Genomic DNA, 24,420 nt, shown 5'->3' with positions numbered 1-24,420 from the left:
TAAATTACACTAAGAAACATAAACCTTTGTTTCATCCATCATTTTAAAAAACTCCTCTTGATAGGATATTGCCTTTCTCAGCATTAATGTATATGTAATGTGACATTTCCCAAATAATCAAGTTAAAGAAGATATCTGGAATCCCTCAAAGAAAGCTCCATTTAAAAAAAAATTTTTTTAAATTTTTATTAAAGGCAATACAAGGAGCAGAGAAAAAAATATTTAAAATATAGTGGAAGGGAAAGTAATGCCATCTCTCTGTGATAAATAATAGTTATGCCAGACCAAAAACATCTAACTTATCGTCTCCCTCATAGAATTTCTACACTAATCATAACAAATTGAACAGTTGGTGGAAACTAATACATTTACTGTGAACATGAAATGAACTTCTTAAGAAAGTAAAATTGTGTGACAATTCTATTGTCTACTAACAAGTAGAAAGTTAGGTCTAATCCAAGTTTAAGTTAGATTTAACTTAGAGAGTTCCATTTTCCTCCTTCCATCCCTCTTCACTCTTCCAACTCTCTTCACTTATGTGTTGTTACCTTAATTTTTATTCCAATAATTTTCTGAAAAAAGTAGGATATGATCATGCTTCAGAATATTTTAAGAAATGGCTTATAATTTCAAAAATAATCAGGCTATATGACACACAAAAAAACAAAGCACGTTAAGAGAGCATGCCAGTCACATGGAGACATTAACACAGTTTAACAAGAAACACAAAGGTTCAACCATCCATTATCTACTCCACCTTTAATGAGTGACATTTTTGTTCCAGCCGCTGCTTTTCATATTGCATCTGCCCAACCTTGATTTTCATGCTAGAAAGTTTGGCCATTAAAGACTGGTAACAGAGATAGAGCAGTGAAAGAAAACTAAAGATAGAAAAAAACAAAGCTGAATAGCTAAGAGAAGAGAATCAGTTAAAAAGTTTAAAATCAGATTCAAAGATAATCAGAAAAATGACAAGTTAAGATTTTTATGATAAATCAGATTCTGGTTTCCCTTCAGGGCCAAAGAGGGAGCTTTGGGAGGTTCCCAATTGAGGGAACTCTTTTTTTCATATACATTATTCTTCATCATCCATATTTTTATATTCCTGAGAAAAGATGATTAACACATTTTACGACTGTGTTCAATTAGGAAGAGTCACTTACTTTGGTGGATTTAAGCTTTTTTTCATATTGAAGTTTCTCACTGTCCATTTCACCAACTCTTAACCTCAAATCATTAATTTCCTGCAGTAGGCCCTGTCACCAAAAAAAAAAAAAAAAAGGGTGGGGGGAGTGAGGGGATAAAGGAAAAGTTATCAATAAAAGAAGGAAGAAAAGGAAGGCCAAAAGTGGGAGAACTTTGAAAAAAGTAGAAAGAGGACAAAGAACAAATGCTTTTCTTAATTCATTTTTGGATTTGCCTTGAAATTCTGACTCTTATTATACATGCTTATTACCAGGCATAAATTTAGGAATATTAACTAGTCTAACCATTTAATCCCTTTATTTAATATAAAAAGGAACTGAAATCCAGAGAAGTTAAATAATTTGCCCAAACTCATATCACTAATACTTGGCAGAATTGGGATTTGAACCTTGGTCCTCTGTATCCAAATTTAGAACTCTTTCCATAATACCATACTGTTTTTTAAAATTGGCAGTTATTACGTTTATAGTAAGAAGGATGGAAGGAAGAAAGGAAGGATGATGGGGGAGGGAAGGACAAGGAAAATGTAGCTAGAAATTTAAGGAATGAAGTCCAGAAAAACAAAACAAAATAGAAACAAAAACAAGAATATTAAGTGCCTATAAATACTTCAGCTATGTTAAAATTAAATTAATATATTATTTGTGAAGCTTACAGCTACTTTTTTTATTTTTTTTTATTTTTTATTTAATGATTACTTTATATTGACAACATCCCTTGCACTCGTTTCTTTTCCGATTTTTTTTTCCCCTCCCTCCCTCCACCTCCTCCCCTAGATGGCAAGCAGTCCTTTATATGTTGGATATGTTGCAGTATATCCTAGATACAATATATGTTTGCAGAACCGAACAGTTCTCTTGTTGCATAGGGAGAATTGGATTCAGAAGGTATAAATAACCCGGGAAGAAAAACAAAAATGCAGATAGTTCACATTCGTTTCCCAGTGTTCGTTCTTTGGGTGTAGCTGCTTTTGTCCGTCATTTATCAATTGAAACTTAGTTAGGTCTCTTTGTCAAAGAAATCCACTTCCATCAAAATATGTCCTCATACAATATCGTTGTCGAAGTGTATAATGATCTCCTGGTTCTGCTCATTTCACTTAGCATCAGTTCATGTAAATCTCGCCAGTCCTCTCTGTATTCATCCTGCTGGTCATTTCTTACAGAACAATAATATTCCATAACATTCATATACCACAATTTACCCAGCCATTCTCCAGTTGATGGGCATCCTTTCATTTTCCAGTTTCTAGCCACTACAAATAGGGCTGCTACAAACATTTTGGCACATACAGGTCCCTTTCCCTTCTTTAGTATTTCTTTGGGATATAAGCCCAATAGAAACACTGCTGGATCAAAGGGTATGCACAATTTGATAATATTTTGGGCATAATTCCAGATTGCTCTCCAGAATGGTTGGATTCGTTCACAACTCCACCAACAATGCATTAGTGTCCCAGTTTTCCCGCATCCCCTCCAACATTCATTATTATTTTTTCCTGTCATCTTAGCCAATCTGACAGGTGTGTAGTGGTATCTCAGAGTTGTCTTAATTTGCATTTCTCTGATCAATAATGATTTGGAACACTCTTTCATATGAGTGGTAATAGTTTCAATTTCATCCTCTGAAAATTGTCTGTTCATATCCTTTGACCATTTATCAATTGGAGAATGGCTTGATTTCTTATAAATTTGAGTCAGTTCTCTATATATTTTAGAAATGAGGCCTTTATCAGAACCTTTAACTGTGAAGATGTTTTCCCAGTTTGTTGCTTCCCTTCTAATCTTGTTTGCATTAGTTTTGTTTGTACAAAGGCTTTTTAATTTGATGTAATCAAAATTTTCTATTTTGTGATCAGTAATGGTCTCTAGTTCATCTTTGGTCACAAATGTCTTTCTCCTCCACAAGTCTGAGAGATAAACTATTCTATGTTCCTCTAATTTATTTATAATCTCGTTCTTTATGCCTAGGTCATGGACCCATTTTGATCTTATATGTATATGTATTGTATATGGTGTTAAGTGTGGGTCCATGCCTAATTTCTGCCATACTAATTTCCAATTATCCCAGCAGTTTTTATCAAATAATGAATTCTTTTCCCAGAAGTTAGGGGCTTTGGGTTTGTCAAACACTAGATTGCTATAGTTGACTATTCTGTCTTGTGAACCTAGCCTTTTCCACTGATCCACTAATCTATTTCTTAGCCAATACCAAATGGTTTTGGTGACTGCTGCTTTATAATATAATTTTAGATCAGGTACACCTAGGCCACCTTCATTTGATTTTTTTTTCATTAATTCCCTTGAGATTCTCGACTTTTTATTGTTCCATATGAATTTTGTTGTTATTTTTTCTAGATCATTAAAATATTTTCTTGGAAGTCTGATTGGTATAGCACTAAATAAATAGATTAGTTTAGGGAATATTGTCATCTTTATTATGTTCGCTTGGCCGATCCAAGAGCACTTAATATTTTTCCAATTATTTAAGTCTGACTTTATTTGTGTGGAGACTTTTTTATAATTTTGCTCATATAATTCCTGACTTTCCTTTGGTAGATAGATTCCCAAATATTTTATGGTATCAACAGTTATTCTGAATGGAATTTCTCTTTGTATCTCTTGCTGTTGAGTTTTGTTGGAGATGTATAAAATGCTGAGGATTTATGGGGATTTATTTTGTAGCCAGCTACTTTGCTGAAATTATGAATTATTTCTAATAGCTTTTTAGTAGAATCTCTGGGGTTCTCTAGGTATACCATCATATCATCTGCAAAGAGTGATAGTTTGGTTTCTTCATTGCCTACTCTAATTCCTTTAATATCTTTCTCGACTCTTATTGCCGAGGCTAGTGTTTCTAATACGATATTAAATAATAATGGTGATAGAGGGCAACCTTGTTTCACTCCAGATCTTACTGGGAAAGGTTCCAGTTTTTCTCCATTGCATATGATGCTTACTGATGGTTTTAAATATATGCTCCTGACTATTTTAAGGAAAAGTCCATTTATTCCTATGCTCTCAAGTGTTTTTATTAGGAATGGATGTTGGATTTTATCAAATGCTTTTTCTGCATCTATTGAGATGATCATATGGTTTTTGTTTGTTTGGTTATTGATATAGTCAATTATGCTAATAGTTTTCCTAATATTGAACCAGCCCTGCATTCCTGGTATAAATCCTACTTGGTCATAGTGTATTATCCTGGGGATGATTTTCTGTAATCTTTTTGCTAATATTTTATTTAAGATTTTAGCATCAATATTCATTAGGGAGATTGGTCTATAATTTTCTTTCTCTGTTTTCAGCCTACCTGGTTTAGGTATCAGTACCATGTCTGTGTCATAAAAGGAGTTTGGTAGGACTCCTTCAATCCCTACTTTTTCAAATAGTTTATTTAGCATTGGAGTTAATTGTTCTTTAAATGTTTGGTAGAATTCACATGTAAATCCATCTGGTCCTGGGGATTTTTTCTTAGGGAGTTGTTCTATTTCTTTTTCTGAGATGGGACTGTTTAGGATATTTACTTCTTCCTCTGTTAGTTTGGGCAAGCTATATTTTTGGAGGTATTTTTCTATTTCATTTAAGTTGTCGAATTTATTGGCATAAAGTTGAGCAAAGTAACTCCTAATTATTGCTCTAATTTCCTCTTCGTTACTGGTGAGTTCTCCCTTTTCATTTTTAAGACTAACAATTTGATTTTCCTCTTTCCTTTTTTTAATCAGATTTACTAAGGGTTTGTCTATTTTGTTGGTTTTTTCATAGAACCAACTCTTAGTTTTATTAATCAATTCAATAGTTTTTTTACTTTCAATTTTGTTGATCTCTCCTTTTATTTTTAGAATTTCAAGTTTAGTGTTTGACTGCGGGTTTTTAATTTGTTTCTTTTCTAGCATTTTTAGTTGCAAACCCAATTCATTGATCTTCTCTTTCTCTATTTTATACAAATAGGCCTCTAGAGATATGAAATTTCCCCTTATTACCGCTTTGGCTGCATCCCATACATTTTGTATGATGTCTCATTATTATCGTTTTCTTGTGTGAAGTTATTAATTATGTCTATGATTTGCTGTTTCACCCAATCATTCTTTAGTATGAGATTATTTAGTTTCCAATTATTTTTTGGTCTACTTCCCCCTGGTTTTTTGTTGAATGTAATTTTCATTGCATCGTGGTCTAAAAAGGATGCATTTACTATTTCTGCCTTACTGCATTTGAGTTTGAGGTTTTTATGTCCTAATATATAGTCAATTTTTGTATAGGTTCCATGAACTGCTGAAAAGAAAGTGTATTCCTTTCTGTCTCCATTACAATTTCTCCAGAGATCTATCATATCTAACTTTTCTAGTATTCTATTTACCTCTTTGACTTCTTTCTTATTTATTTTGTGGTTTGATTTATCTAATTCTGAGAGTGCAAGGTTAAGATCTCCCACTATTATAGTTTTACTGTCTATTTCTTCTTGCAGCTCTCTTAGTTTCTCTTTTAAGAATTTAGATGCTACCCCACTTGGTGCATATATGTTTAATATCGATAGTGCTTCATTATCCATGCTACCCTTTAGAAAGATATAGTGCCCTTCCTTATCTCTTTTGATTAGATCAATTTTTGCTTTAGCTTGATCTGAGATCAGGATGGCTACCCCTGCTTTTTTTACTTCACCTGAAGCATAGTAAATTTTGCTCCAACCTTTTACCTTTAACCTGCATGTATCTCCCCGCTTCAGGTGTGTTTCCTGTAAACAACATATTGTAGGATTCTGGCTTTTAATCCATTCTGCTAACCGCTTCCTCTTTATGAAGGAGTTTACCCCGTTCACATTTATGGTTAGAATGACCAATTCTGTATTGCTTGCCATCTTGTTAACCCCGGTTTATGCTTTTCTCCCTTCTTTCCCCTTTCCCCCCCTTCCCAGTATTAAGCTTGTAAGCACCACTTGCTTCTCCCAGCCTTCCCTTTTTAGTATCCCTCCCCCTGCCTTAGAGTTCCTCCCCCTATCTTACCCCTTTCCCTCCCAGTTCCCGTATTCCCTTCCACTTAGCTTATTCCTTCCCTTTTCACTTTTCCCTTCTCACTTTCAATGAGGTGGGAGAAGTTTCACCATAGATTGAGTATGTCTTAAGATTTTTCACTTAAAGCCAATTCTGAAGGCAGTAAGATACCCACTATATTCATCCCCCTCCCTTCTTTCTCTCAGATATAATAGGTTTCCTATGCCTCTTCATGAGATGTACTACCCCCACTTTACCCTTTTTCTGGTACAATGTCCTTTCCACATCAATTTCTAGAACAAGGTATACATGTATTCTTTATACATCTATATAGTCAAAATATAGTTCCCAAGATTAATCTTTACCTTTTTAGATTTCTCTTGAGTTCTATATTTGTAGATCAAACTTTTTGTTAAGTTCTGGCTTTTTCATCAGAAATAGATGAAATTCGCTTACTTCGTTGAATGTCCATCTTCTTCCCTGGAAAAAGATGCTCATTCTTGCTGGGTAGGTTATTTTTGGTTGCATATCAAGTTCCTTAGCCTTTCGGAATATCATATTCCAGGCCCTTCGATCTTTTAATGTGGATGCTGCCAGATCCTGGGTGATCCTTATTGTGGCTCCTTGATACTTGAATTGGGTTTTTCTAGCCGCTTGCAATATTTTTTCCTTCATCTGAGGGTTCTGGCATTTGGCCACTATATTCCTTGGTGTTTTGATTTTAGGATCCCTTTCAGTGGGTGATCGATGAATCCTTTCAATGTTTATTTTTTCCTCTGTTCCTATGACTTCTGGGCAGTTCTCTTTGATAATTTCCTGGAAAATAGTGTCCAGGCTCTTTTTTTCATCATTCTTTTCTGGGAGTCCAATGATTCTCAGATTGTCTCTCCTGGATCTGTTTTCTAGGTCTGTTGTCTTCCCCAGAAGGTATTTCACATTCTTTCCCATTGTTTGAATTTTTTGGATTTGCTTGACTGATTCTTCTTGTCTCCTCGAGTCATTCAATTCCATTTGTTCGACCCTGATTTTCAGTGAAGTATTTTCTTCGCTCACTTTTTTAAGATCTTTTTCTAATTGTCCAATTGAGTTCTTTTGTTCTGTGGAATTTTTTTCCATTTCACCAATTTTGTTTTTTAGAGAGCTATTTTCTGTTTCCAGTTCACCAATCCTATTTTTCAAGGATTTTACTTCTTTATCCACTCTCTCTTTAACTGACTTCTCCAGGCTCTTTTGCCAAGCCTCACTCTGCTTTTCCCATTTTTCTTCTAGCTCCCTTGTGAGAGCCTTTTTAATTACTTCTATGAGGTTCATCTGTGCTGAGGAACAGATGATCTCCTCCTTTGGGGATTCACCTGGGGATTGTCTGTTTTTAGTCTCCTCAGGATTTAGAGTCTGCTCTCTATCTGTATAGAAGCTGTCAAGGGTTAAAGTCCTCTTCAGCTTCTTGCTCATTCTGTCTAATAATCAGAGACAGACTAGCAAAGAAAAACAGAAAAAACTGGAGTCTTTCTTTGGGGGAGGGGTTGGGTATGTTATCGAGCTTCCTCTACAGACTGCAGGGGGCAGCAGTGAGGCACTAGCAGGACTGTGTGCGCCTGAGCCCAGAGCGTGCTGAGTCACTGTGGGGGGGGGAAAGGGGGGGTGGCCAGGTCCCGAGAGACTCCAGCTGTTTGGGGTTGTATTCTTCAACCCCGGTGTTTTTAGCTTCTCTGCTGGGCTGCTGACTTGCTGCCGGAGCAAAGTATCCAAACCTGTAGCGAAGATCTCCCCGTAGAGATGGCTGCGATCACTCCCCACCTCCTCTCCAGTCTGCTCCCGTGCTCTCACTGCCACTGCCCTCAGCCTGCGCCTGATCTAAAACCGTCCCAGCCCTCCAGTAAAGACAGACCTTTCTTGGTGAATCTCAAGGATGGCTTCTCTTGGTAACTATATGTGGGTTTTTTTCAGTCAAGCATTAATTCAGAGGCTTGTAATAAAGTGGATAGTGAGAGAAAGCGTGGAGCTTATGCAGCTGTGAGCCTCCTCTCCGCCATCTTAACTGGAAGTCCGCTTACAGCTACTTTAATAGCTTCTTGATGTCACCCCTTTTCAGTTCACAGATGTGCTCCTTCTGGGAGAAACCTCAGAAAATTAAACCATGTTGTGTCTACTGTTGATCCTTAATAGTTACAGGTTTCTTAAATTTTACCAATTAGATCAAAATTAAGCAAAAACCAGCTTCTTGATCTTTTGAATAATATTTGATTTGTAAGGTTTTGAAGTAAGGTAGCATATGGTTCTAGAATACTAGTTGCTGTTATAAGGCTAGGTAATTTTCATTCACCTTTCTTAGTCACAAATTGTGCTATAGTACCGAGTTCATACTTATACCAGTCATATGATAAGAAGGAAAACAGGCTTATTAAAAGAAATTTCCATCAATTAAAAAATGTCTTATCAACCTTATCATAAATTAATAAAATATAAAAGATGATTGCAGAGTAATTATTGCTTCCTTTGTCAGGTACTTATATACAAATGAATATATTCCCATCCAGTCTTTCACAATTAATAACAAAAAGTAAGATCCGAGAGGTGCTGTCTTCTGTGGTAGACTAACTTGACAAGATGAAGATAGATGAAATCTTCTCTAGGTGATCAGTATGGATCTGGTAATTAAGATACAACTTTACTAAGAGGGAACATAGATGGTCCCTTTAACATTCCAGTTAGTAATGCTCATTAGTAGACAAAGGAAAAGAATGTAGAGTCTTCAGAAATTAGAATGTCAGGGTTGGGAGCAAGTACCCCAGATTTACTCTCTTGTAGAGACCATAGGCGGAGGTGCTAATTTTCTTTGTGGAGAGTGTGAAGATCAGATATTTATATATCTGCTGGATACAGTTAAGTCAGATATCATTCCTGTGAACTATTCAGTTTAGCCTTAGAATTCTTAAAAAGTTAAGTGGTGGGGGCAGCTAGATGGCACAGTGGATAGAGCATTGGTCCTGAAGTGAGGAGAACTTGAATTCAAATCTGGCCTCAGACACTTAATACTTCCTAGCTGGGCAAGTCATTTAACCCCAATTGCCTCGGTCAAAAAAAAAAAAAAAAGTTAAGTGGGTTTGGGAATCATTCTTTGGGGTTAAATTAAAACAATTGCCCAGAAAAATAGGGAGAATAATCCATGCTCTCATTCCATACTATTTTAATAAAGCAGCAATACCATGTGAAATTACTACCCTCATGGCAGATGTAAAAGACATTTCCTCTTCCTCCAATAATGCAATGTGGAATGAGAGTTGGTATATAAGAAATTCAAGACGGTCACCCTTAATGCTTCCCTATTTCCTGATATGGTGGTAGTGGTTAAGGATAACAGATATTCATCAGTTTACTGAGTCACTAACTTAGTGAATGACCAATTTTTTTCCGACCTAATACCCAGGGATGTCAAGAACAATTCTTTTTAATATGGAAAAGCACTCAATATACTTTTATTTGTTGTTCAGTTGTTTCAGTCATGTCCAACTCTTTGTGACCCCAATTGATGTTTTCTTGGCAAAAATATTAAAGTAGCCTACCATATTCTTTTCCAGCTCAGTTTATAGATTTGTAACAATAGCAAATTGGGTTAAATGACTTGCCCTAGGTTACACAGCTAGAAAGTGTCTGAAGTCATATTTGAATTCATGAAGATGCATCTTCCTGATTGTAAGCTCAGTACTCTGTCCACTGTGCCACCAAGCTATCTTCAATATGCTTTTATAGAATGCTTCTGAATTCTCCTGCATGTTGTTATAATGTTGTCTTTTAGGATTTGGAGAACTCATACTGTAGTTTTCTTTCAATAGTCTACTGATGATGAAATGATGATGATTTTCATTGTATTGGCTGTAAATTCTTTTGAGCCTAGCTACTGCTATGTAGGCAGTTGTCTTCTATTTCCACTCTCATGAATAGAAGAGTTATGCTCACTAGATAGAAGAGCCTTCAAGGTCAGAACTATTTGGGAGAATCTAGTGACATAGGCACACTCGATCTATACCCAATATAATATATGATGTGGTTGATAGATGAATGCTTAGCTAGACTGCTGGGTTTGGAGGACGACCTATATTAGTTATCTGGCATCCTTTTGCCATGATTTATAAATACAAACATCAGGATCTGAACATTTCGGACAACCACCTGCCTCTGCCTATTATAACTCTACACTGATCCGATACCATGACAAATGAGTCTCTAAGGGATGAAGTACATGAGCAATCCACACAGTGGGGTGAACTTTGGGCTGCTTAAATGGCCTGTGACACTGCCTTACACATGGGAAAAGAGCAAATCCTCATTTACAGGGACTCTTAGGCCATTGCTATGGGCCTTGCTCAGTGGTAAAGACCTGAACCCTTCTTAAGGGCCTACAGGGCCAGGAGTAGAACTTCACCCATTTTAGTGGACCATATTAGTGGTTCCCCAGTGCCCAGATTGTACTGGCAGAAGGAAATAATGCTGTGAACAAACTCATCCACGCTATTTCTATCTCTCATTGGGAGCATTTTCACTCTGGCCATGGGGACAGGGATGTCAAGCACCCCTAGACACAGACACTTTTTCTCTAATGAAGTGATAGCCAGTGCTTTTGACTGTTCACAGTTACTGTCACCATTACTGTTACATTCCCCACAGAATTCACATTGCTGAAGAATAGTTACAATTTGAACTTTATTTTCTCTGACAAATGTCAATTACATCTTTTCAGGGAATGACTGTGACTGCTTGGCCTGCCATGTCCAAGATACCCTGATCTTACTGTCACCTTACTTCTGATCAAGGCATGGCTCCCATAATATCACTTTGCATTTATTTTCATTTGGCCTTCAGACTACAAGTTCGACTGAGCACTGGAATGGACACTTGTTTATTGGCTCTAATCTTTGCCAAATGGACTGACTGCCTTTTGAAGGCTGTGTCTGCTCTTATTCACCATCAGTCTACTAGGTGAATTGTCTTGCAGTCTTTTATGTAAATCATAAATCAGTCTTTATTAAGCATCTAGCCGATGTACCAGGCACAATGCTAAGCAATGGGGCTGTAAAAAAAGGTAAAAAGAGATCTTGCTGTCCAGGGGTCCAAAAAAAAGTATTCAAACAACTATGATATATAAAGGGCAAATAGTTTGCAATCTCAGAGGAAGGACATTAGGCTGTGAGGGCAATTGGAGAATGCTTGTAAATGTTGAGATTTTAGCTGAGACTTGAACAAAACTAAGTGAAAATGAGAAGGGAGAATATTCTAAGCATGGAGGACAAGCAAGGAGGTCAGTGATTCTTGCTTGTGTAATACACGAAAGAAGATAAAGGGGAAGAAAATGAAAAGGTAAAGGCTTTAAAGGTAAAAGGCTTAGATGATGAGGTGGATTCCAAAGACAACTCTCCAACCAAGGCAGATGTGAATTTTGTTGACTTGTTTTTGGCATTTGTTCTTATTGATTTGTTTGTTTTTTTAATCACTCTTTTTTAATATTTCTACTCTTTTTGGAATCTGTCATGCAAAATTTCACTGCGTTTGTGATGCTGCACTGCTCCATGCAACTTTTTGTGATGAAACAATTCTCTGAGTGTCAAGCATATGCTGTTTGCACTGTTTTAATTTTTAACTTGACAAAATTGGAATTTCATGCAATAAAAAAAAAATGTACTGACATATTTAGCAGGGTTTATTATTTAGCAGGATTAAACTGAAAAAGATCTATAGTGGGACATTATGGAAATATAGTATTTAGGTTTTTATTGGGGACTTTTTTGGTTTTTGGAGGTAATAGGGTGCCATTGAAATTTACTGAATAAGGGGAAATTAACATGGTCAGACTAGAGCTTACAGGAGATTCCTTTGGCATCTAAGGGGAAGATAGACTAAAACAGAGAAAAATAAGGTAGGGAAACCAATCAGCTATGTACTACTAAATCACTACAACCCCAGTATAGTTTTAGGAGAGAAAAATTTTGTCCCTGTCTTGTATTTCCTTAGGAGTTGTAAAGCACCAAAAGTAGATACCTTACCTCTTAAAGAAATGGAAAATGCTTCTTCTAACATCATTTTTACCTTCCCCTGTATGATTTGGGGAAATTACTTTGCTGAAAACCTAAGAGGGCTTAAAAGTGAAGGGAGAGATTGGGGACTCTAATGACATAGAAGAAGTAAAAGTGAACAGCATACCTGAACAAAGGAGAAATGATAAATGGAGGAAGGTTTTGCTTAAGTGACTTTTCTACACAGTTTAGAGGTAAAAATTAAAAAATGGGCAGTGGGACCTCCAGAGAAACTTGAAAGTTACTAAAATACAGACCAGAAAATTTGGTTCCATTTACTTAAGAGTACACATCCTTACAAAGGAGAGGTACCAAGGAACAGAAAACTCAAAATATGTAGCAGAAATGGGAAGGAAGATATTATCTCATGTTAAAGCAAAAATTACAAGTAAAAGCCTTATAAACCCTTAGCTTCTATTTCCAAATATACTTCTGCAGATGTTTTGGAAAAGAGGACTACCTTGTTTCCCACATTCCTCCTTTTGGTAACTGGTTGTCCATTCCTGGCTGCTTAATCTCCCAATTATTTCATAAAGGCTCTGACAAAATTACCAGAGGTCAAATAATTCAAGAAAGTTGACTTGTAATATATACTATATTCTTAAACAAATAGTTAATTAATTATCAAGGCCAAGCTTCAATTATATCTGTAAATCTCTCTCTTACTCTTTCTCTTTCTCTCTGTCTCTTTCTGTCTCACACACCACACACACACACACACACACACAGGTCTATTCTGAAAAGAGTACCTTCAAAAGCAAGTTGTTTCCAGGGAAACAGAATCCACTTTTCAAACAATATCTGCTCTTTGAGGGTAGGGGCTGTGTTATTATTTTGTATCCCTACACCCCTACCACAGAGACTGACAGTGCTTAATAAATGCTTACTTCAAGACTGATTTCCTAAAACTCACCTACTGCCTACCTAAAAATAAATAAATAAATATTAGTATGGCAGTTCTACTCTATTAGCAATAAATATTAGTGATAAATATTAGTATGGCAGTTCTCCTAAGATATAAATTTTTGATATTCATGTTACTGTCCAACAGATGGCGATATTGACCAATGAAAAGAAACACCTATCAGCAAACTGTGGGGAAAAACATTGCTAAAAATGAAAGAACCTAAACTTTCAAAAGGCTTTTTGAAATATTTAGGTTCCTATTTCTTCCTCATTCAGAAGCAAAATCTTCTGAGAAATTCACTGAGTAACAAAAACAAAAGAAATTCATAGATTATTGTTATTGGATCATAAAAATCATCTATCTTCTATGATATACCCAAGTGCTTATGGCTAATATGACAGAGAACTAGAATTCAAACCCAGATTCTTGAACTTCAGAGCCAATACTTTTTCTATCTCAACTCAGCCTAAGCTGTTAGCTACAAGGGACAACTTGTTCTGAGACCTATACAATTTCCAAAAACCAATTTTACTTCTAATGTGGAGGAGACAAATAGGAAAAGAAGTATTTTTATATTTGACTTTAAATTTGGAGATTTTAAAAAATATATTAAATGAGCTGATATATGAATAGACACATGATTTGGGGATCTTTAAGGCACTACAGAAATATTTAAATTATTAAGATACATATTATATCTCTATCATATTACATCATGTTAGGCATGAATATATTATAAATGTTTTAAAATAAGAATTATATGGTGACTCCACTTTGAGACATTTTAAAAGTAGGTTTATTTTAACTTTCATCAGAACATGCCATATATGACTAGGGACAAGTTGAGTCAGTGGAGAAGAGAACTATTAAAGGCATTTCAGCAAAAAGTACAAGCAAAGAAGGAGTTGCAAAATGTTGTAGTTGAATTTTATTGGACTCATGAAAGAATGCAATTTCAATGCAATTTAGCTTAACTATTTGATTAGTTATTATTTTGCATCTCAAGAAATCTAATGGAAGTCATGCATAAAGATTAAGTTTGGCCTAGCATGATGGTACATAATGCACAAGATCACCTCTTGATCCCCATACTGTAACCTCTTTTCCTGGAAGAGAGCTTGTTTTACCTCCACCTTCTCCATCTGTTGGCTCAGTTCTGTTATTAAGTTTTGTAGGGATTGTGGGATTGAAGGAAATGAAAGGAGGAAAAAAAAGGATATAGTTTTGAAAGATCAGGAGGATTAGAATAGAAGTTATTTTTAAAGACTGTGAAATAATGACATTAGAGGGAACGAGATTGAGGTAAACGATTATGGTAAAATCTCCAGGGAAAAGTTAAATGACATGGAATTACTTAACCTTGAATAGAGCTGGAGAATATTCTTATAGCTCTCTGATTGATGAAAGCGATTTTGCAGAGAGAACGCTGAACAATTTCCATTTCCAAAAAGGATAGGACAACAGGGAAAAGTTAAGAAACTGAAGTGTAAGGGAATTTAGTTTATATCAGAACTTTTAAAGGTAGAGGTGAGGAAGATAAAAGAAACTGAATTATTTTCCCATGCCTGGTTCCCTAATATATAATAATAATAATAAATAAACCAGTTCATTTTTATTTCCTTCTTCCCTCAAGGTGCCATGTATGCCATTAAATCAAGGAGGGTACTTAGAAAAATGGAGAAAAAAATCAAGGTGAGAGACAAGGAAATTGAACTACCCTCTTTAGTGGCAATCCTTCCAGAATGGTTTCATTTTGCTCTTAAGATATAGATTGATAAAGAAATCTATCAAAAAAAAAAAAAAAAAGACATGGAATAAAGGTTCAATTAAATGAAAGGGAAAAATATCCTGGTGGTGACTACTATCTACTAAAAGAGACAGTGGAATCAATCCATTTGTATCACTTCAGGATAAAATCTGATCTGAAGGTGTTTCAGTTAGTTCTATCCCAAAGCAAGAGGCCAAATTAAATTACCTCTTAATACTGTTATGTTTATGACTAAGCAACCAATAGAAGGCCTCTACATATATAAAAACTTCCATTAGAAGTTCTGAAAGTTCGGGCAGCTAGGTGGGGCAATGGATAGAGCACCAGGTGGACCTGAATTCAAATCTGTTCTCAGACACTTCACACTTCCTAGCTATGTGATCCTGGGCAAGTCACTTAACCCAAATTGTCTCAGCAAAAAAGGAAAAAAAAATTCTGAGAGCTTTTATTTGGCAGGAGGGATAGGAGACAAGAAATGGAAGAAGTTTGTAATTTATTTCATGTAGGGGAACTTAACCAACGTAACTAATTAACCAATTAATTCCTCCCATTAATGCAAACAAAACAAAAAATTTTTTAAAAGAATCTCAAAAATTTAACCCTCTATAATTAGAAAATGACAGAAATGTCTGGGAAACTGAGAGGCTGAGTTGCCCCATCACACAGTATGTACCAGAGGCAAGATTTATTTGTTGGTCCTCTACCTGCTAATTCATTTTGTCTCTTATCTTAAAACTACTTACTATTAAAACAATAAATTCATACTTATTATCTAGAAAGTAAGATAAACTAATTCATTGTTATATGAAATTACCTAAAAATTCCATATTTGTCCTAAACGCTAAATATGTCTAAAAATGACTGACTAAATAATTAATACTCTCAAGGAAACTGCCATGAAACTAAATGCTTTGCTTTTAAAAAGAACTGAAAACCAAATAAATATTTTAAAATGAGTTGAAAAACTGACTTCTAATAAACTGTATAGGTATACTCACCTCTGTGTCTCTGAATCTATCTTCATAGTCTAATCTGTCCTTTTCTACAGAAGTCAATTTTAGCTTTAAGTTAGATACTTCAGCCATGAGGTCCAATTTCTGAGTTTCTAGAGATGTTCTACTCAGAAGTTCCTGATAAAGAAACATATTAATACTTGAAACAATTATATTTAGTTCTATGCTGCATATACAAAAATATCTCAGAAGAAAAAAAATTTTTAATATATACTGTAAAGCTGGGCACCTCTATCAAAACATCTTGGGTAATGATCATATTTCTAAAATCCTTTTCTTTTACAAGGGTTTATCTAACTTTAAAAAACACAGCTAATAAGGCCCCACTACTGAGAACTAAATAAATGGTATGGGCAACAAAAGATGGGAGAAAGCTACTTGGAGCTAGCTCTTTCTGAATGGTATTCTTTTCCTTGTTTGCTGTTAAAGACTGATTCAAATCTTTCTATTAAAGTTTTGGTTTTTTTCCTTGAAGATGGATAGCAATTGTTTAACCTCTGGCAAAACAGCAAAGAGCTGTCACATGGTAACAGACAGGATGATATCTACCCCTTTTTTTGCAAGAGAAAAATAAGAACTGATTCTTTTTTTTTTAATGTTTAATCCTCATATAGGTAAATAATCTGAAAATTTAGGAAACAAAGTATATGCACAAATTAAAATTTTCCAAACATGTAAATGGAATTCTCATATAAGATTTGATTTTTTTCATTTGTTCATGGATACTAGCATGAGCACTCAACTCTCTCAAATTTTTTCCTAAAAATATACCAGGCAAACTGAAGCATACCAAACAGAAATCTGTGCACCCGGAAATTCAACAGTACAACTTATTTATGCTCTCTTCACACTTAGCAGAATCTTCTGTTAGTGTTTGCTTCTCTCTCCATACCTGCTGTAACATTTCTTCAGTAGCATTTAATTTCTCCCTGTGTTCTTCAAGACAAAATTCCAAATCACGAATCTTTTCTCCCTGAGCTTCCACTTGATCTGTTAATACACTCACCTGAAAAGCATAAAATATAGGCATAAAGGAAAGAGAACTGTACATTTCTGTCTGTTTCTCAATTCAAACCACAACATACACATTTATTCCTTAATTTCTCTAAATTAAAAAAAAGTCATATTTATGATATCAACCACTGCACATCACCTACATTTACTCAATCCCTTACTTTTCCAAAGGGTTGCTGTTAAAATATAAAAGAAGGTATTACCAAACCACTTACATGCAACAATTTCTAAATGAGGCTTGATAATTATTTTAGAGTATGTATGTATATATATATAGACAGAAAGAGAGAGTAGAATGAAAAGTGGCTTTTGTTACTTAATTAAAATGGAAATGAAAAGTCAGATAAATTTCTGCCTTTCAGAAAGAATGAGAAAAATCTCATTTTTTATAGAAAAATCTATAAAAAGATTTTGTAGAATTAAAGACCAAAATTTTTTAGATCTATGTGTTTTAGAACATAACACCTTTTTTTTTTTAATATTTTATTTTATTTTATAATAACTTTATATTGACAGAATCCATGCCAGGGTAATTTTTTTTTTTTTACAACATTATCCCTTGCACTCGTTTCTGTTCCGATTTGTCCCCTCCCTCCCTCCACCCCCTCCCTAGATGGCAAGCAGCCCTATATATGTTAAATATGTTGCAGTATATCCTAGATACAATATATTTGTGCAGAACCGAGCAGTTCTCTTGTTGCACAGGGAGAATTGGATTCAGAAGGTAAAAAACAACTCGGAAAGAAAAACAAAAATGCAAATAGTTCACATTCGTTTCCCAGTGTTCTTTCTTTGGGTGTAAGCTGCTTCTGTCCATCATTTATCAATTGAAATTGAGTCTTTGTCAAAGATATCCACTTCCATCAGACTACATCCTCATACAATATCATTGTCGAAGTGTAAAGTGATCTCCTGGTTCTGCTCATTTCACTTAGCATCCGTTCGTGTAAATCTTTCCAAGCCTCTCTGTATTCATCCTGCTGGTCATTTCTTACAGAACAATAATATTCCATAACATTCATATACCACAATTTATTCAGCCATTCTCCAGTTGATGGGCATCCATTCAATTTCAGGTTTCTAGCCACTACAAACAGGGCTGCCACAAACATTTTAGCACATACAGGTCCCTTTCCCTTCTTTAGTATTTCTTTGGGATATAAGCCCAATAGAAACACTGCTGGATCAAAGGGTATGCACAATTTGATAACTTTTTGGGCATAATTCCAGATTGCTCTCCAGAATGGTTGGATTTGTTCACAACTCCACCAACAATGCATTAGTGTCCCAGTTTTCCCGCATCCCCTCCAACATTCATCATTATTTTTTCCTGTCATCTTAGCCAATCTGACAGGTGTGTAGTGGTATCTCAGAGTTGTCTTGATTTGCATTTCTCTGATCAATAATGATTTGGAACACTCTTTCATATGAGTGGTAATAGTTTCAATTTCATCATCTGAAAATTGTCAGAACATAACACCTTTAACATTCAATTTTTTATTCTAAAAGTTCAATGAAGGGAACTATGAATTTATTCTTAATATATCACATACTGGACAAATCCACTTGACTCACAACTGCACGGCATTTATGTGTTTATGTCAGTGTGTGTGTGTGTGTGTGTGTGTGTGTGTGTGTGTGTGTGTGTAACATATAAATATTTATTCCTTCATTCTGAAGATGTTCCAAGGGTTGTCATTAAAATATGGAAGAACTTACTGAGAATGACTTATGTGCTAAATATGTACATTATATGCTATAGACATGCATGTTATTTAAACACTTACATATGTATACATGTATACTAAATATAAAGACTAAAAAGCTGCCTAGTCACTAAATTAAAATAAAATCTTTGTGAATATACTAAAAGAAAAGTTAAACATAAAATGCTACCTGGAGAACCAGAGATTCTTTATCATTTTCTAATCGTGCTAGTCTTTCTTGATAAACATCTCCATTTCCAGATATATGTCCATTAGTCTGAAAGAGAAAATGATTAGATGAGAAAAAGACCCTTTAAAACTGGCACAATCCCAGACCTCAAATCATATGCAATGCACTTGCCGCTGGCATTACCCAAAATATGTACTAGCAAGCGTATAAGTTGATTCATAACACCCTTTATTTCAAAATAGCTTCTGCTGGCATGAATAAACATGTCAAGGATTTAGCTTTTTACTTCCCCCACCAGTCTAAACAGCTTCTTTGAAGCAGAAAAATTTGACCAACAAGAACAAGTTTTTTGCTGTTGATCACTTTTGACAGATATTGCAGTTATTCTTCTAGATATATATGTAGACTTGTCCCCTTAATTAGTCAGTGAGCATTTACTAATACCTTTTTATGTGCCTGACACAGTGCCAAGAGCTAGGGATACAAAAAAGGCCAAGACAGTTCCTGCCCTCAGGAAGTTTACAGTCTATTGAGGGAGATGTCATGTAAATAACGATTTTTTGCCCTCTTTGCCCTTCTTTTCCTGCTCCTTCCGTCCCTCCCTCCCTCTCCCTATTTCTATCTGTCTCTCAGCAAGAACTGATATGGAACAAGGGTAGCAGATTCTATTCTGCTAAATGTTGAGAATTTCAAATATATATTCTTGGGTCCATTGTGATGTTCAATTCTATTTGATGTACTTCAATTGAGCTGAGAAACCTTTATAAGGATAGATTTGTGGTGGATATTTGCCAACCCATGAACAATAGATATAAATGGGTGGCAATCTTGGAGGGAAAGTACCGAGGGAAAGGTTGGAATGAGGATGGGGACAAGATGAGATTTGATGAGTCACCTCTAAAACACAAGTGTATTTGTACTGCTGTCTACATGGTAGTCATGACATTTTCATTTTCATATTCAATCCTAGAAATGTTTCCTTAGAAAAAGAATGGGGACATCCATCTCTGAAAATCCAAATCTTATCCTTCCTCAAAAACAAAGTCTTCCAGTGAACATTTCCCTTAGTCTCAGCACTTTTCTTCCTCTGAATTCTGACAGCAAATATTGACAATAAATCATCATTGTCCTTGCCTAGCACACTTTCTGCTTGTCATTGTTTATATTTTGTTTTTAATGAAATCTAAATCATGTCTAGAACAGAATCACAAGAACTAAAGGTGCTCAGAAAATGTTAACAATTAGTGTTCAAAACATACACTTCTGTGGAGGAAACAATAGTTTTGTTTTTCAATTATACATGACTTTGGAACTCATTAAAATGGATAGAAATCATTAACAAAAATTTTCTCAAATACATTTGGAGTGAGGAAGAGATAATCTACAATTCCTATTGTAGATATTGCCATATTAATGTGAGACATTGATTCCTCTGTTAACATAGTCTTAGCCTAGTCTTAAATTGTCAGAATGATGGGAGGAATCCTGAAACTGTCCTCCCTGACTTGGGGGAGGAAGGGAAGCCATGGGGGTGAAATTCTCTTCTGGGAGAGGCCCACCTCAGGGAATCAAGATAAAGTGGCTTCATTCTGTTATCTTGGTGGTAACTAGCTGTACCCTCTATTGAATTGAACATTAGTCCAGGAGCACTGCTACTTAGCTCTGATATAATTTAAGTGGTCTCATTCAACTAGAAATCTAGGCCTGGGGGCAGTGACAACATTGAAGGAATCCCATTCAATTGAAACCCCAGTCTCAAATCTCTTATAAAAAAGGCAATTTCAAACTCATTTTCTTTCAGAAGTCCCGAGTAGGAATTATGCCCCTTGGCATAGCTGCCTACCGGGACTCCTGGCCACTGTAAAGAGACTTTCTCAGTGAAAACCTCTTGTCATTTCTCTGCCAGGACCTTGCCACTGAGGAAGTCAGCCTTCCTAGCAAAGCTGACTTCTCAGTGCCAATGAAACTTCTTTTTTTGCTACTAATATAAACAATTAGGTTAAGTAGAAAAACAGACAAGAAAGAAATTTTGTTAAGAGCTAAAGTAGTATTCAGCTGAAATGGGACAAATGTTTAGAAAACAGACTTCTTTTCCACTTCAAAGAAAATGTGTTGAAAGCATGGTTAAACTTATAGAAAAACCAAGGATGGATTGTAACTTGGGAGAGATCATTGAACTTTTCGAAACATTACAATACACATCTCCTTGGTTCTCAAAGAAAAAAGAATTCGATCCACACAAGTGGAAATTAGTGGGTGTAATGTTCTCTTCTATAAAATATAATGCTTTCTGTGAGCAGGTTTCTTGGGGAGTTCTGGAGGCAGGCTTAGTTTCAGTTCAGTTCAATAATCACCTCAAATGAAGCCAGGAGTTAAAAGTTCAGATCCTTTATTGTCTCCTTCAAAATAGCCCAGTTAGCTTTCTTAGAGGCCTAGCTCTCTCCTTGGTTCCAAGAGCTCTTGCCACTAGTCCTTTGCCTCTGCCCGCTTCAGCCTCTCGATCCCAATGTCTTCAACCAGCACAAAGATTGAAATTGGAATAAATCTGACTCCACCTCCGAGAGTGGGCTTGTCCTTCCTGACTTGTGAATCTCCTGAACCTCCTTGCTGACTTGAATCTTGTAGAACTCCAATAAGTACTAAATATATTAGTGAGCTAGAGAACTGTTAAGTACCATGCTAAATTAGATAACTGACTTAGCACCTTGTAAGAATTCTAACAAGCAGGAGAGCAACTATATGAATACTACAATGATAATGGTACCGATTCAATTTCTAAAGAAACATTTTATACATATAAACTGTATTAAACTGGCTTTAAGGAATTATATAATTATTAGAATAAGAAAAAAGAAGAAAGAAGGGGGAAGGATACTGACAAACTAGGTGAAAAGGATAAAGAATTAGACAAGAAAGGAGTTAAATACAATTCTGATTAAATTAAAGAGTATGGTTCTTCATAGCAGAAGCCATTAGAGCATTCCCTATCCCCTGATCTATCCCCCTCAATTAACCTTTCATGGGTGGAGGGAAAAGGATGAGGAGGAGAGGCATAATTAGCACCACCTATGAAGCAGCCTATGACATGATTACAAAAAGCACTAGTTAAAGCAAAAAAAAGGAAAGGATATATCTGATTTGATAAATGCATACTCTGTGATTGAAGAATTTGATTCTTCAGATCAAGCCAGGAGAAGATACATTCCTTTTGATCTGGAAATTATCAAAGATTTTAAAAAGGGTTGCACTCTTTATAGGGCTATATCATCTTATGTTAAGATGATATTAAGAGAATTTGGCTTATGAAATTTTAACCCCTAGGGATTGGAAATCCACAGCAATGACATGCTTAGAACATGGACAAAACTTGTTGTAGCTTTTGGAGTATAGTGAACTATGTAGGATTCAAGCCCAACAAAACAGGCAAGCTGGAGCTAATATACAAATCACCTTTGACCAACTAGCAGATAAAGGTCAATATGCAGACACTTCAGCACAGATTGATTACTCCTTAGCAGCTTATGAGCAAATTGCTGCTGCTACAATCAAAGCATGGGGCTTCCTCCCAGGAAAAGATGGAGAGGAAGCCTTCATAAAAATAGAGCAAGGTCCAAATGAACCCTTTACTGATTTTGTGGGATGTCTGCAGACAGCTGTCATATGAATGATTGGTGAAAATGCAGCAACAGGAATAATGATAAAACAATTTGCTAGAGAAAATGCTAATGAGGTTTGTAGAATAATATTGGGACTACACAAAGTTGCTCTTTTAGAGGAGCTCATAAGCTGCTGTGCTACAATGGGCACAAATGCCTTTTATGCCCAGGGTATGATACAGAACATGGGAAGAAGGGTTCCTTCTCGGCAAGGGACTTCCAGAGAGACTCATCAATGCTTTCAATGTGGTAGAAGATCTAAAACCCGATATACATAATGCAACAAGGGCTTCCACTGGGCCTCAAACTGTAGATTGACCCAGGGAAATGAGAGGCAGAGGCCAGCTCCAAGACCTCAAACAAAACACAAGTGGGGCATGATGGCAGCCAGGGTTACACCCAGAAAGTCTTTAGAATGTCAGGACTCTGACATGATCAATCAACAGAGAAGCAATCAGATAGCAGAAAGGGATTACAATTGGGGAGAATACAGGCTTTTTAACCCAACAGAAGGACAGTTTCCAGTACAAGCAGCTCCCATGTAATTACCAGGTGATGAGAGATAGATTAACTTCTTGAGGGAAAGGGTTTGCTTGTATCTCTACAGATGAAGAAGAAATCAGATCGGTGCCAATGAGCAGTATTTGCCTTAACCATCGGAGAGAGACAGAAAAAGAGAAAAACCTCGAAACAAAGGAGAAGACTTACAAAACATCTGACCCTGAAAGAGCATGGCTGATAATGAGATTATTACAGAACTTCACAACCAGCAGGAATCATTGGATTCCCTAAGATGAAAAATTGTTGATAAGATTGTTGCAGAAGTTCAAAATCTGAAGAAATCATTGGATTCTCAGACACATGAAGTAATGGACAATAGGTAGATTTTGGACTATTTCTAAGACTAATGGACGTGTATAATTCCTCATGTTGATTTATGCTGTTTGTTTGTAATATTTTCCATATTGATGGATTTATGTATAGCTGTTTCAAGTGAGACCCTTCAGAAACTCACTAATCTGGTTTGATTCCCCATTTTCCTTTGGTGTTTCCATCTCCCTTCCTGAGATGTCAGGGAGGGCGTGATCACCTCCTTTTTTGGTGTTTTCACCCATTTTTTGAGGGATCAAGGAAGGTGTGATCACCTCCTTTTTGGGGTTCTCACCTCCTTGAGAAGTCAGGGAGAGTGTGACCATCTTATATTCTAAAACAAAAGAAAGTGGGAGCCTCCTATATTCTAAAACAAAAGAAAGAGGGAGAATACATCACCTGGCGATTATCTAAAGATAAACATCTGGGCGCTAAAATGTAATGTTCTCCTTGGTTTTCGGGAAGTCTTGGGAGCAGCCTTCTTTTCAGCAGATTAATCACAAGAATAGCCAGGTGTTAAAAGTCCAAAAGTCTTTATTGTCTCCTTCACATGGTGCTCAGCTAGCTTTCTCTTGGCTTTCAGAGGGGACTTGGTTTCAGTGGAGAAAATGCAAGAAAATAGCCCACCATGGTGGTGTGAGATGAAGTGAGTCAGAGTCCAAGGGTTTGTGTTTCAGCCTCCAGCCACCACAAACTTGGACAATGGAATGAATCTTTCTCTGTCTGCTTCCTTTGATTGAGTTTGTCTCAGTTTAATCATTATATCACTAGGAAACCATTATTTGTTGTAAGATTGTCATACTGAACTTAGAGAACTATTAAGCACCATGCTAAACTAGATAACCATCGTTTTTATCAATTCCACTGACCTTGTAAGAATCCTTATTTCAGAGTTCTGACCCGTAACACTCTCCCAGACTGCAGAAAAACCTGGCCATTACTCTGGGAACCCCACCCAGCTTTTTGAGGGGTCCAAGGTCAATGTCTTCCTAGATTGTCTTGGGAAGATGTTAACCAGTCTGCCCCAGATAT

At 36.0% G+C, this 24,420-nt stretch overlaps 1 protein-coding gene across 9 annotated transcripts in view; it reads right to left on the bottom strand.

Moving 5' to 3' along the window:
- Positions 1 to 24,420, bottom strand: part of PPFIBP1 (PPFIA binding protein 1) — a 245,262-nt gene that overhangs the window by 60,226 nt on the left and 160,616 nt on the right. For 5 of the 9 annotated variants that reach the window (XM_051961098.1, XM_051961100.1, XM_051961101.1 and 2 more), the window contains 5 exons: positions 18,863 to 18,949; positions 16,845 to 16,958; positions 15,938 to 16,069; positions 1,164 to 1,256; positions 758 to 850 (listed from right to left, as the gene is read on the bottom strand). In XM_051961098.1, the coding sequence (XP_051817058.1) occupies positions 758 to 850; positions 1,164 to 1,256; positions 15,938 to 16,069; positions 16,845 to 16,958; positions 18,863 to 18,949 (519 nt within the window). The remainder of the gene's footprint in view (positions 1 to 757; positions 851 to 1,163; positions 1,257 to 15,937; positions 16,070 to 16,844; positions 16,959 to 18,862; positions 18,950 to 24,420) is intronic. The other 4 variants (XM_051961102.1, XM_051961103.1, XM_051961106.1 and 1 more) reach the window with 2 other exon arrangements.

Source organism: Antechinus flavipes, chromosome 5 (assembly GCF_016432865.1).
Source record: "Antechinus flavipes isolate AdamAnt ecotype Samford, QLD, Australia chromosome 5, AdamAnt_v2, whole genome shotgun sequence".
Taxonomy (NCBI): domain Eukaryota; kingdom Metazoa; phylum Chordata; class Mammalia; order Dasyuromorphia; family Dasyuridae; genus Antechinus; species Antechinus flavipes.
The sequence above is the reverse complement of the archived record's forward strand: the minus strand, read 5'-3'. Positions and strand labels throughout refer to the sequence as shown.